Source organism: Poecile atricapillus, chromosome Z, assembly GCF_030490865.1.
Source record: "Poecile atricapillus isolate bPoeAtr1 chromosome Z, bPoeAtr1.hap1, whole genome shotgun sequence".
In the NCBI taxonomy this organism is placed as follows: domain Eukaryota; kingdom Metazoa; phylum Chordata; class Aves; order Passeriformes; family Paridae; genus Poecile; species Poecile atricapillus.
The window spans coordinates 38,043,191-38,058,370 of record NC_081289.1 but is presented as its reverse complement, the minus strand read 5'-3'; the positions used below and the strand labels follow the sequence as shown (position 1 = coordinate 38,058,370).

General features: G+C 39.5%; 1 protein-coding gene across 3 annotated transcripts in view; it reads left to right on the top strand.

The window, feature by feature from the left end:
- LOC131573556 (neuron navigator 3-like) overlaps positions 1-5,708 on the top strand; it is a 250,860-nt gene extending 245,152 nt beyond the window's left edge. For 2 of the 3 annotated variants that reach the window (XM_058827623.1, XM_058827622.1), the window contains 2 exons: positions 665-868; positions 3,019-5,688. In XM_058827623.1, coding sequence (XP_058683606.1) covers positions 665-868; positions 3,019-3,138 — 324 coding nt within the window. In that variant the 3' untranslated portion in view covers positions 3,139-5,688. Of the gene's footprint in view, positions 1-664; positions 869-3,018 lie in introns of all 3 variants that reach the window. The other variant, XM_058827624.1, reaches the window with a different exon arrangement.
- Positions 5,709-15,180: the final 9,472 nt, after the last annotated feature.

Here is a 15,180-nt window from a genome sequence, read left to right as displayed (position 1 = left end):
TAAGGCAGCAACCAAGGGGCTCTCAGTTAACATGTTGCTTGTGAACAGCAATACAGAGAGGGGTGAATTTTAGTGAGGAAACTACCAGATCTCCTAAAATTAAAATATTCTCATTCCTACTTCCTCTGTCCTCCTCCCAGGTTCATAAGCATTTTATGCTTCATAGTAAAGAAAAATAGATCCCTTGTGAAGTTGTTCTCTTAACCTTCTGAAAGTTATCACATTTAGGATGTGGACAGATGTCTGCTTCAGCATCTCATTTTGCTAGGAGACGTGAACAATCTGTACTGCCGTCTTCTAATTCACTTCAAAAAAAATCCAATTAACTTGAATGCTTTTGATAGGTCTGTGTTAATTTCTCTGATATGCTTTAAGCAAATTACCTCGAGGTCTCATTTCACATTGTACCAAGCACTTTCTGTTGTCTACAAGTGTCACTAGTTATGGAGCATTTTCCAACTTACAGCCACTCTGTGTATTGAAGGAGCATTAGTGGAGATGTTCGGATCTCCTTAAGGTCTTATTTTACCTGAGTACTGGGAACATCTGAAAGCAAATATCCTTCTAAAATGGTTTAGATGTTTGTGATGACTTTTTTTTCTGCTGTTATGACTGGTACTGAAAACTCTGTGGAATACTGACCTGTGTTATATCCACCATATAGATGTATGGTAAGAGGGCACCCTGGGAGGATCCCTCCAAGTGGGTAGCTGATACCTATCCATGGAGCTCTGCAACTCTACAGCATGAGTGGCCATCACTACTTCAGCTAAGGCCCGAAGATGTTGGTTATGAAGGTTATGCATCAGCAAAGGAAGGAACAACCTCTAAGCACGTTCCACAGACTGATACAGAAGGGGATCCCTTGGTAAGATTCAAACTTTTGGGGAAAGGCTTTTCAGCATGCACTTTACTCTTACATGTTAAACTGCAGTAAAAAAAGTACTGTGCACCTGTTCCAGAATAGGCTTTTAAAATGAATCCTCTGATAATTTATGGAAATGTTGAAAATGAAAGGAAGCCAGGAGGGTGTGCATCGCCAACACAATGATATATGTCCTTACATTGTTTATATTTCCCATCTACCCAGAAGTATCAGGTCTTCATCATTATATTATTTGCATACCATTTTTCAGCAGCTTATTAATCAGTTTTATCATGAAAACATCTTTCTTCTTCATTGGGTACTCTTTCACCTACATTATACAAATGAAGCATTGCAATATTCACATTATCTAACCTACCTATTGTAGAGAATTTAGTGGAAATAGTAATTAGCCATTCTTCCATTTCTCATAATATTTCAAGATAACTGATGACTGTATAATAGTCTTATTGTAGAAGGAATGCAAATGTGCTGACATTAAATGATAAGAAGTTGATTTCCCTCAATGCCACGTATCGTTTTATTTAAATACAATCCCAGACATTTGGGTTTACCATTGCCTCCTCTGATTATGGACTATTAAAATGCATATGTTGAACTGCTATTCTTGTGTAGTGCTTTCTCTGTGGACTGCCTTCATCGCAATTCAAAATACCATTTTAGAGAACTGTATTTTTAGAGTACAGTCAGCCCTTGAAAAAGGGAATTTCTCAGAGAAAAATGCATTTAACTCTTAATGGTGTTAAGAAAATGGTTCCTCAGCCCCATTGTTTCATATTCAGAAATAGACCTTGTGTCCTGAAAAAGTGTAGAAAATCATCTTATTTGAGCTCCTCTTCCATTCCATAAGCTTTCAGGTGATACTTCGACGTTGTGGTTTGGGCTTCCAGTGTATTGGACAGGCTTCCATCACAGCATAATCTCCACTGTGGTGAAAGCTCAGGCTGTGGGCAGCCTGAGTTCAGTGTCCACTCACCCCTGCTCCCTGCACACTGTGGTCAGCATCTGTACCTGAGTAAATACCAGAATCTTGAAAGCTGTGACTGGAGAGTTTGCCCGGCTCCACTAGAGCTCATGAGTGGGCAGACACTGCACTTGTGGAAGCAGGGTACCATGCAGGATGTATTGAACACCCACTGCAGGTATCCTGTGTTCACAAGCATGGATACCTATTAAAGCTTCAGCAAATCTACACAAGTGTTCAACACTGTTCAGTGCCTAGAGAAAACTTCACCAAGCTGAAAGCATAGAGATGTAAGGATTTCTGAACTAACTGGAAGTAGGGGCTTAAAACACAAACCAATAGGAATACATCTTTGGCTTTGGTTTTTCATTGTCTGCTTTCTGTAAAGACTGTGTATTTGTTGCTTGAAAAGCGCTGAAGTACTGTCAACATTGCTCACAGTCCTTAGCATGCTGGCAGAAGTAGATGTTTTATAAATAAAATCCTGCCCGTTATACAGTTAGGCATCAAGCATCCAAGTAATTTTCTGGATCTTAATGCTGCTATTTGATGATTTTCAAGGTTTTGATGGATTTCAAGTACCAGTAATCCCTAAATTATGGGGGGCTCTACTCTCCTGGATAGGAGGATCTGTTGCTGTTCAACTCTTGAGGTCAGACCCTCAACAGCAGATGGGACTCATTTATGAAGCAGCTGGCATTAGTCTACCCTCTCTCATTCCCTCCCCATCTTTCTGTTGTAGAGGGGGTATGTTACTGTGATTATGTTTTCAGTTGCTTTTCCAGTGTAATGCATCTACACTATCCAAAAATTATCTGGAAGCTTAACTGTCTCCAAATACGGGCCCAGATGTCCAGCTGAGATACAGCTTCCTTCCTCTGCCAGTGTTGCAGCTGCAGCTGGCCTCACCCCTGAATTAAAGAGAGTTATCAGGCAGCTCCATTGTATCCCTCTTTGGACCTTTAAACTTCTATTTAAAAACCAGAAGGCAATGAAAAGAGTGCCAGTAGGAGCCGCTAGCACCCTGCCCTTTCCGAAATCCTTTTGCATGGTCTCTCATCTAGGTACCAGCACACCTCATACAGCAAGGGAGCTTAATTAAATTTTAACACGGTCAGTTCAGTATTAAATGAGACAAGATTATGTAAACATTGCTTTCTTCTTTCAGATGAATATGCTAATGAGGCTTCAAGAGGCAGCCAACTATTCGAGCGCACAGAGCTGTGACAGTGATAGCACCAGCCACCATGACGACATTTTGGATTCATCCCTTGAATCAACTCTCTGAAAGGGACAAATCTTGCTGTAGGATGATGGTAAAATCTGTTTCCACTAGACCACTGCCAGTATTAAAGCAGCACACCGAGGTCTCTGAGTAAGAATGGTGTGTTGTAGGGAGGCAGGAGACCTAACTCTGCAAAGTCAGGAAGAAAAATTGAAGTGGAAAGCTTGAATTAGTTTAATTTCAAGGCGTTTCAATACCTGTGGAGCCATGTGAGACTCCATTTGTCAACTGGAAAGTGCCCTAGACCAAGGGCATCTGAGCAGATTGCACATGTGTTAGCCAAACTGGAATATTTTTTTTCCCTTATCCTCTTTCTCTCTCTTTGTCTCTCTGTGTTTCCCTGTACAAGTTTACAGTGAAACTTCTTCGGGTTTTTTTTTTTCCTTTAGTTTACCCCAAGGTTCTGCATGAACAATGCAGTCTTCTAATTATCTTTTAACCTCTGTTGTGCCACATGGTGCTGGTCACAGGACGGCAGTGGTGTTTGTGTTATACACTGCTGCCCATTCCAGAATGAGTAAAAGATGATAGTAACTCAGAAAGCACAAACAGTATTGTGCAATCACCAGAAAACATGACTGTGATATGCTGGATAAGTGCCAATTTAATTCTAACTGCCATGGTCACGGTGATGCGCTCCATCAAGTTTTTAGTACACAAGTCACAGATTTTATAAAGTTATTTTTACCACAAGGGTCTTTTTTAACCGCCTGCCCACTCCTTAACAACAGTTTTCTACCAATTATTAACCAACACTGATTAAAGGCTTTTTAGGGCTTCATTTGTTTGAGCCTTTTCAGTGAAAGAAGGAACATTTCTTATGGTGCTGTCTCACTGCCTTAAAACAGATTTCTAGAACAGTTTTACAGTTGGTTTAATTCCTAAACCATTGGTAATTTACACTGTTTTTTTCTTCATTTACTAATGAGAAAACATCAGTTAACATAGTAGCCTCATATCTGTATATCATGATTTTTTAAAGTAATGGATACGAGAAAGAACAGTTGCTATATAATATTTTTATCTTGTGAATAGATTTCTCTGCCTACCCTCAGAAGTACACAAGGACCCTAAACCCACTTTCACTGCCACCTAAATGCTGACAAAATCGGCTCAAATCCATTTGGTCCCATAGAATGGAATTTTTGGGAGGATAGATGTTTTGAATAATTATCCAGCAGAGCTGGATGCACTTGATGCAGCATGAGCACAAATATATGGGTTTGGTTTTTTTTCCTTTCTCTAGTTTCAGCATGTTGTTTTGATTGTTATAGTTGTACATGAAGAATTCAGCATAAAAGAACACTGAAGCAGTGATGTCCACTGTGGAAGAGGAAGAGTTTATACTGTAAAAGTGGGTTGGTTTTGCACAGTCTACTGGGTGGGTATTGTAAATATAAAGAAAAAGAAAAAAAAAAAAGAAAAAAAAAGCCTTGCACAAATCAAATCAAAAACAAACAAACAAAAAAAATTGTATTTTATTCTGTTGGTGTTAAGAGATGTTTCACTTGCTGAGATTTCCTGTATGTTGCAAACAAATACAGAATGCAAAACCTAAAGCTGTTATTACCTGGTGTGTTTGTCCTGTACTTACAGTTGTTACAACTATGCAGGAGCTATTAATGCTACAGTTAGCACATCTCAATATCTGTGTGAAACCAATACATTTTGGGGGGAAAAGTCTGAAAATGTTTAAGGTTCATATGTCACAGCAGGCCACAGCCAGACTGCATCTAGACTGCTCACAGTAACCGGAAACACTCTTACCATGAGAGCCGTGAGGTTAAAATAGGCGTGCATGAACCTATGAAGGTACCCAAGGGCTCTGGCATTGTGTAGTCATGTACTGTACACCTCCATGGATGTTACCTTCGGGATGTGTATCTGGTGCTATTCACTCCTCGTGGCCACCCCGTGGCCACCTGCTGTAACCTAAAGAAATCAATGCAGTTTCCAAATGGCACTGAGCTGCATCGCTGAACCTAGAGGTTTCTACACGGTGCTATTGCCCTGAATAAAACTCTGAATTTATGCACGTAGGATTCAGTCTGACCAACATCGTGCCCCCCAAATCTGGATCCATTTCTGATGCAAAATGTCAGTTCATACACCTTGACTGACTCAAAGAACTAAAGCAAAGCTGCTCTTTCTTGTACTTTGTGCTCTGAGCAAACCTGCAAATCTTTTCCTGCCATATTTAGCTCACAAACACACAATATTACATTCACAAAACTTCCTGCAATACATCTCAGTGAGTCCACCTAGTTTACAACTCAGAAATTGTTTGTGAAACATTTGTCTGTACACATTTTATATTTTGTACATTTTTGATGTAACATATCTTGTAAATAGACAGAAACAGTGAAATAAATCATCTGAAAATTTTTGTAGTCTTTGTAAAACCCTAATAATAAGTATTTGGTGTCATCGGACTTAACTGGATGATGTATTTTCTATTGGTTTATTGTTCCTCTAGCTTGTAAACCAGCTTGCGTATATTTTTTTTGCAGGTGTGCACACTGTATCTGTCTAAATTATTACTTTGCCATTAAAGTGGAATTATTTATTGAAAACACAGTCTGGTGTTTTTGCAGTCAGGAGTATTTAACAGATATTATTTCAAATATATGAATATGAAAACAAAATGATATGCTGAAGGATATGATTTTTCTGTATTCAGCAGAACTAATCTCTGTAGAAACAAAATTAAGTACTGCTTCCAGTTCCAATGATTCAGCAGGATTTTTGAATGGCGGTTTCCTTGGTGGGAACAGGTTATGCCATTCAGAAACAACTTCACAATCTCCTCATTCTCAGGATTATTTTAAAATACAAGCCTATTGATTTTAGTGATAAAAAATATGTCCAAACCCAGTGAAGTATAATGCCTTATTTTGAAACTCAAAGAACTTAGAGCTACTTCCTCAGCAGGTAGACATCAATATTATTTGATAGAATTCAAAGAAAGAAAGTATAATTCTTAGTCACCTAATGACAGACTTTGATGTTGGAAGAGATCATTATGCTCCTCCAAGTTGCAGCATCTCAGCTGTAAGTCTCAGCAGCGGGTCTGCAATTTCTCCTAGAAGTGCAATATCCCAGGAAAGACCTTTAGACGTATCAATACAGAGTAGAAGATTGATCACCTCATTAAGGATGTGGATAATTATTGACTGGGTGGTTTGGGTTTTTTAAGGGCTTTATTTGCAGTTAAATGTTACTTAAATTTCACTTTTTCAAGAGAATAATATCCCATACTGTACTTTGTTATGTCCTTTCTTCTTATACTAAAAAGCCAGGCACAATTGGAAACATCTTTTACAATAGTCTTTGCTTGTTTTTTTGATAAGACAGGCAGCTTGCTCATTCCTAGCTTTCCACAATAAGCCATACCTTTCATGCCTCACCATGTTTATTGCAGGACTTTCTGACTATGTGGTTTATCCGATAGTCCATTCTTAAATGTGGGTATGAGAGTTGCAGACAGCATTCCTGTTGTGCTTTTACATTTGCTATAAACAGAGCTAATATCACCTTCCTACTCCCACTTCATATTTTCCCTGCTTAGGCTTCAGGGCTGACATTCACTCTCTAATTGCATCATCCCACTGCAAACTCATGTTCAGTTAATTATCTACCAAGACCCTGACTTCTTTTCATGTTCTATCATTTTGAAATACTTAGTCCAATCCTGTCTATATAAACTATGCTCTTTCTTCCTTAGATACGTGAGTGAAAATTTATCTGTATTAAAAGAGGATATTCAAATCAGCCCACCCTACTAAATGATTAATTCTCTACAATTATTATCTGCGTAATGTGTAACTTCAGCAGCTTCCATCATTTCCAAAACCTGCACTGTCATTTTACTTTGTCTTTCAGTTTGTACATAAAGTAATAAGTTATGTTTTGTCAAGAGCAGAGTCCTGTTGAATCCTGGTGGGACCTTCCATGAAGATTTCCTGTTTACAGCTGCATTGTTTACAGCTACTTGTGCCATGGGTATATTTGTATTTCAGTTAATATGGATATAAGCATACAAAGCTACATGTATATAATATTACAGGAAATACATTATGAGTTACTTGGCTTCTCCATCACTGTAGGTCCCCAAAGATGGATTAGATTGGTTTCTGTTGAAAATTACATATGTAGAGATGGTCTTCCACAGAAAAAGGACTAGACTAGGGCAATCTCAGGATGCTTTTCCTATAATTCAGTGCTGCAGTCTTTGCCATTACTTAAGGGAAAAGGTATGAAATTTAATTGTTAAACTCATTTTGTATCTCCTGTCTCAGCATATCTACCTGTTAACCTTCATCTGGAGACCTGCTCGGTGAATGCCCAGGTTCCCATGACAGAATGGGATAGTGCAGCCTCAGAAAGAAGTGTTTTTAGCAAAGTACTTGAGACATTGCTCTTGCTTACGAGAACTCATTTTTTATGCTATCATTAACTAACTACAGTGTTTCTCAGCAGGCGCTTTTTCTTGATAACTGAATAATGTCACACAAATTAAACGCTGCCATGAAGTTTGGCAGTGTAAGAGCTCCAGATGCGCTGTCATGGGAGAAATGTAATGCTGGTAATAATACTAGTAGGAGAAAGTAGAATCTGTCATGAAAGATAAATTAACTGAAGCCAAGGCCATGTGACCTTGCCTTTCTACACTAAACTGCATTTATTCTTCTTTGTTCAGTTGCAGCCTTAAACAAATGCTGCTAAATAGCAATGAGAAAGCACACTGAATAATCATGTCTTTAGTAAAAAAATTCATAAAAGAAATTATGTTTCACCTTTGTTAGTGCATTTACTTGTTTTTCCAGCAGTTTTTGTTAAATTAGATTGTACAGTTTAAGAAACTTAATTGCATCTTGACAATTAAATGCCAAACCTGGAAGAGAAGTCACCTGGTAACAAAATAAAGCATTTATGTGGTGACACATAACTAGCACTAATGATTTTATCATGGATGGCTCAGACAGAACAAAGAAGCAGACAAAATGTGCATTATCTGTAGGATAAAAGCCCAAGGACTGAGTGAATGAAAAAGTAATTTAAATTGATGAACTGTATTTTAGCATTAATAATTCAACGCACCTTAAATATGTCCTGCTGCACTCTGAAAGTGCAGTGAAAAGACATACACAGACTGAAAACAGACTCTTCAGTGCAGGTAAGCTGCTCCACTCATGTAGGCCACATGCCAGAAAGAGATATGGCTTCTGCAAAGCAGTTCTTGAGCCACCAGACATAATTTGGTGACAGAATGGATAATTTAGCCCCATCATTACCATACTCTTCATATAACTGCCATGATCTTTACCCTAACCCTAACTCTGTCCCTGCTTTTCCAGGTCAAGCTAGTGGCACTGTTTTGAACTAATGGTACTGGCTCTTTGTTGTTGCTGTGCAAAGCCACACTGGAGGCAGAATTTGCATCTTGACTGGACTAAGATTACAATGCAAATGTATTTTTCATCTGGAGGAAATAAGAAACCTAAAAGCTATATAGGAAAACTTTGTTGTTCCATTAGTAATTACTGTGATTAATCTCATTACTACTTAATGTCTTTGTATTACTGCTTTTGTAGGGTCTGTGTCTCAAATACTTTAGTTTCCCTGTAAAAACAAGTTATGTTTCTGAGTATAAAATTATACTGCTTGTTTGAGAGCTGGTTATTACCTTGTATCAATCTACCAGCCTGTTTAACAAACTATGTCCACACACAGTAAATTTCATCTCTAGCTTAAGGGTCTCTGAGGTTAAATAACATGTTTAGTCTTGCTATGTATTCTGTGTAAGTCATGTTCTTTAATTTCTGTCCTGAATATAGGGTTAAGCATATTAGCAATATTAATAAGCATTATTAGGAATAATGCTTCCCTAATTTCAACTTCAGTGCCTGCAATTTATTCCTCTACAAACCATCATCTTCAGAGAATAAGGTGGTCAACTAACTGCTGCAAGATTCAGCTGAACATTGTAGCAGCTGTGCAGAGTATTACTCAAGAATTATAATGTAATTGCATGCTTAGGCACAGCATTCAGTGGTTTGCCATTTTTCCAGTTGTAGTGTTGAGTAAAACCTTCAGTCCATGTTGCTAATCAGAATGAAGGGAAGCCTCCTCTTCTTCTGGAGTGGAGCAGCTTCTGTTCATAAAGCCTAACTGCCTATTTTTAGCTACAAAACAATAGAGATGTTGCTCCACCTAGAGAAGGACAGACAAGCTATAGCATAATGTTACAGACCATGCTGGAGGCAATGGTTCATACTGAAAGAAATAGCACTATCATTCAGCTGTTATTATTCCTTGATAAGTCAGGTAACTTTTTTTAACTAATCACAATATTTTCTTACCAGGTGTCAAAGATATGGAGGGAGATCTGAACTAAGCAATAATCAAAATGTAAAATATAAGACTGAAATTCAGTGTGAACTTTAAAACAAATATCCAGGCTTTAAAGGCTGTTGTATTGAAACTCTCTGCCTGATTCTTGGGGACATAGTATGATACACAGAAATTTCACCTATACCCACATAATCCTCCATATTTTCTCAGTTATGCTGAGTCCTTCCTCTGAGGGAGCAGGATAAAGCGAAAAAAAGAGGTCTGGTTCATATGCCTATTTGTGTCTATGAATTCTTTCCCCTCAGTTTTATTAGCAGACCTGCTGAACACCAAACCACAGCTGCTCAGGAAGTTTCCACCTAACAAGGCTGTTCTTTGAAGCCAAAATGGTGCACCAAAGAATGTCAGAGTAAATGGGCTCTGGATGTACCACAAGCAGAGAATGTTTTTGTCCTCATTTCCTGCCAGCTCCCCAGGCAGATGCTTCAGAACCAGAATTTCAGAGATCTGCAGCTCTGGTAAAGTTTTGTTCAGGATCAAGTGAATGAAGCTTCTTGCTACAGAGAAGTGGATGCCTGTTGCAGGAATTCAGGTTCTCAGCCCCCTGGAAGCTCCAGCAGCCCCAGTGGGTAGGGTATCCTGGCATCCCTCACTATGAATACCCACACTACCCTCACCTCCCATGGAGGAACATGTCCTAAAGTGGATGATGGGGTAAAAATTGCTAAGATGTGTGGGAGGAGGTGGGGACAAAGCAGACATTGCTCTGATCTGTTTCAGAAAATATGAGCAAAACCACCCATTCCTTCTAGAATGGAGGCATGGAGGATTTCTTCCCAGTGGTATTTTTTAGATAAGCTTTTTGCTGAAATTGTTTGCAACACATACACATAGAGAATGTTACTGTTAAGGTAATTTCTATATGGATCAACTTTTTGTTAACATGGGGTCTTTAACAGTCTGTTTAGACCGCAGTGGCCATGGTAGCTTTGTTGAGGCAGACTTTGCAAGCTGCCCTGAGGACTGCCATTTCCAAAGGAAGGAAGGTATTTTGTCAGAGAATTCCAAGCATTGAGGCTTTAGCCTTTTTTTTTCTGCTTGGATCCTTTCATAGATAAGAAAATATCTCCTGTCACTGTCACAGGTCCTTTCCCTTCCTCAGAATTTTGTTCACTCCCCTCTCTACCCTTACGCCACTTAGCACATCCCTTCTTCTTCTTTTGCCTTTCTCGTGCATGTTCCTCTTCTCTCTGCTGTTCCTGCTGACACTCAGTTTGGCTCCCTTTCTCTGCCTGACACATTTCACTTGTCCATCTCCTCACTCCCCAGAAGGCTGCTGGCTGCTCAGGGTGTGCAAGGACAGCATCATGTCCTTTTCTGGCTCTGAATGCTGAGCATATGCTGTCACAGCTGAGCAGAGTGTGGCAATCACAATCCAGCCAGCAACATCCCCTCCCAGAGTCTGCCCGAGTGCTGACTGCTCTGCCAGCGCCCTGGCAAGACCCACCGCAGCAGCAGCAGAGGTCAGCAGCCTCTGGGGAGCCCTGTACCTTACCCATGGTAATAAGTTTGCACTGAAAAAGCTGAATGACTTGCAAGGTCATGGCCCCTCAGTACTTGCATCCATTTCTCTCTACCCCCATCTCTGCTGACTGAGGAATATTAAGTTAAAAAGCAACATTCTACTGCTTTTAGTACTTTGCCAAAACTAAATAGCTCGTATTTTGTAGCCTAGAGGAAGACTGTGGGATATAAGATGGGACACACATTTATCTAGGATAGAGGACAGTGGGAGCAGAGGCTCCAAAGCTATTCTGCTCTCAGACTGAGTTTTTTCAAAGGAGTTTTATTCTCTTTCTTAAGGATTGGCTAAAGGAAAAGAAGGATATCAGCACTGCCACTTCTGTGATCAAGAAAGGTGAATTTTTATTGTAAAAAATGGTAGGATTTCTTAATTTCAGAAATTACAAGAAAAAAAATCTCATCTTGAAAGTGAAGCAAAGTGTCATTAGTAATTTGAAAGAAAATCAGAAATTGTCTTGTTACTATAGTGATATTTGTTAAGTAGTCATTAGCTCTGGGAAAACACAGAAAATATTTTTCCATGGTTATCACAGGACTATAATGATCAGGTAATATTATTTAATACTTTCTTAGTGATTTGGAAGCATCACGTTGAACTACCTTACAAAGGTCAGGATGAGCATTATTGTTAAGGAGTGAATGGCAAAAAAATCTCATTAGGAGCAGCAGGGTGCAAAAGACAACATACCACAGCTTCACGTGAGGACTGAGAAATGCTAATGAAGAAAGCTCTCGATCTGATTGGCACTCCTACTATCTATCACCCTTTATTTCAGAGGGTATTGTACATAATATGTAGCTTTAGAACATTTTTTTGATTTTATAGTGTGAGATACTGCTTTCAATGTCTGAAAAAAGATTCTGGGAAAGCCTTTTAGACCCACATAGTCGCTCCTAGAAAGTATGAAGCGTTTTGTTGTCTGTGAGAACATGTTCAATCACATGTCCACAAGTGGAGAAAGAGAAGGGAAAAATTTATCATTGAATTTGGGGATTTTATAAATGGGAATTTCACAGGGCTGTTGATATTAGTTGGTGAAGGAGACTGAATTCTATTTTCATTGGTGGCTCAGGATTACCTGAGAAGACTTCATATTTTCCTTTGACAGTTTTTTAATTTATGTTAGTTTGTGACCGTTTTCCTCAAAATTTCTATGCTCAGGGTTAAATGAGAGAAGGTAAGAATTTCTGCTTAGAATCCCAGCAGCACTTATGTCTCTGAATTCAAAATTTCAGGTCTCCCAGTTAGCTGGACTTGCAGGCCTCCATGGCTCAGTAGAGCAGGGATTTCCTGTGTGCCTTTGGGAAGCAGAGAAGATTAATCACATCATACACTGTGATCTAATGTTATGTCTGCAAATAAGATTTCCAGGCAACTGCTAGACGTGTGGGTTTGGATCCCATATTTCTAGCTTGATAACTGTAATCTTAGATATAACTCATTTACAGACTAGTCTAGTCCAGCCAAAAAAACCCATCTCATTAGGACATGGCTAGGCAAACATTCTGGCAGCAGCAGCAGCTTCTGTAACTCCATTAAACATGCTCAACCTAGCTTTTCTCAGGAGATGGCAGCAGTAGCATTCCAGAATTGGCTGCAATAATTTTCATTTACTTTGAGTGGCACGAGATGTAAAGCAACAGTTAGGTGGGAAACAACCTCTTCCCTCTGAAAAATCCTCCCTGCAGCCATGTGGAGCATTATGCTTAGAAATATAGACCCGTGGGTGGTTTGTGATGGTTGAAGGGGTACAGATAAAGAAATATGAGAGTTAGCTGGGCCTTACCTAATATTTCATGTGTAACCCAAAACAAGTCTTTCATGTTTTGAGCCATGCAAACAGGGCACTTTAAGCAATGCTGTGGCAGGGCAGCACCATTGCATGTCACTGCTCCCAACTCTCCTACAAAGGCCCCCTCTGTCAGCACAACAGAGGGCTGAAGGAGGACGGTGAGGGTCAACTGACCGCCTGTGCTTGCTGGTGAGCAGGATTTCACTTTGCCATGAGAGATGAAGATGAGGCAGGGGAAGAAAGAGAAGATAGGCATCAACATGACAGAAGCAGGCAGGAAGCAGAGAAGGCTATTTTATATTTTAATCCATATAGTTTTTTTCTGATGTCGTATTGAGAGCACCTGGCCACTTACATACCATGACAAACAACTTTCATGTCTTGTTTGCACTATAATCCTTCACCCAGGGGGAGAAGCAGGGGCAGAACATTTTGTCTTCTGAAGACATTTTCATTTGCCTTTCTTTAAATTCACGTGCTGCTGTGAGACTGGAGTGGTCAGAGGTGGGTCTCTGGCAGCAGTAGGTGAGGAGCTTGCTTTCAGTACAATGCTCCCGGTGGAGCCTGCATGGGCAGGACCCACCCTGCTCACAGAGATTCTTTGCACCAGATGAGCAGAGAGGTGGAGGACACTCTTCCACTCAGATATACAGACTGAGATTTAATAATATACCTTGGGCACAACCTCACCAGTGTTTTTAAAATATCAATGTGTTCAGTTTTCTTTTAAATGCTATGAAAGGCTTGTATGCAGCTCAGAGAGAGGTTGGCTACATATGCAGCATCCTGACTTGCAGACAAAGGTAGCTATTTTACTCCATGTTACCTGGAATATTCTAGGGCTTCACACTCAGGTATATCAGAGAGCCTCAGTCCAGCTGACAGCTGACAAAAGCAAGAATAGCCATTACCCTGCCCTTCACTGTTTGCCAGTTGTAATCTGTGTTCCATTTCAGCCTGCCGCTTTTCATCAGTGTTTTGGTCACATCCAAGTATGAGATGATATTGATGGCAATGATATATTTATCTGTGACAAAAGATGAGTTATATGTATTTTTCATGTATGGTTGCACACGAGTCCAGACTTATTGTTCTTGGTTACGAAAAAAACCTAAAATGTTCTTTAATTATTAATTTAATGGCTGCTTAAAAAAAGAAAAAGAGAAGAAACAAAAAAAAGACCCCACAAACAAAGGGAAAAAAAAAAAAAGAGAGACAAGACCATAATGCTGTGGTTTTTTCCTATTTAGTTCATTTAGGAATCCCATGTAGGGAAACAACAGATGATAACTTGATAAACAACAAAAGATGGTAACTTGTCAGATCCCTCGTCAGACTCTCCATCCATGTTCTCCATCTTGAATAGGCTGTAGGTTGCTCTGAACCTCTGCAGTGCCTGAGTGTCTGATCAGTGCCCAAATACTGAGTGACCCTTGAAGCTGCTTGAGTGCATCATCTGTGGTTAGACACTTAACAGGAGTTGTTGTCAGTATCTTTACTAACCCTTCCAATAAATCCAGCACATCCCAAGCCTTCTGACACATCCACAGCCTTCTTCTGCCTGGTGCTTACACGGTGGAAAGGGTAGGTTTTATGAAGGCTCCAACAAGAAATCTGTAGGTTTTAGGTATATCTGTGATCTTAAAAGAAAAAAAAAAATGTATAAGAAGGCAAGGGAAGAAGAAAGGAGTTGCAGATAAGCCACATTTGCTTTAAGGTGGAGAAATGAAGCATCAATATTTATTCATGTCGTCGTGGTGCCAAATAGCTGAATAAGAAAGATAAGATGAGTTTCTTCAGGGCACTCTCTTTCTTCTCAATGCTCCTAAAAGAGACAGTGCCTGAGAAGGACAAGGGAGGTGACTTTTGAGGCAATAAAGTTAAGGTGTTTTTCTAAAATTATATATCTTAACCCTGTCCAGAGCACGCATGTCAAGAGCTAGAGTTGATACATGAAGTTTATGACAGCTGTAGAATTATCATTTAAGAAGGCCACAGCCAAGACTGTGATAGCAATTATCTGTGGGTCAGAAGAAACAGAAGAAGAGGTATTTTGTGGGAGCAGCAGTCTTTATGTGAAAACTCAGAAGTGTTTCTGTACTTCCTTTTATATCACACCCTTCTGATTTCAAATGGTTAATGGTGTGTTGAGGTGAGTGGTTTCCACTTTGATGTTTCTTGGTGGCACGGCTGAATCCTGTCTGGATCTAGTCCCCTGAAGCTGAGAAACAGGGGTTATTAGTGGTAGAGATAGGGTTTTGAGAGAATAGTTTACAGAAACACAAAATACTTGCTATTAAAGAACTGCTCTCAA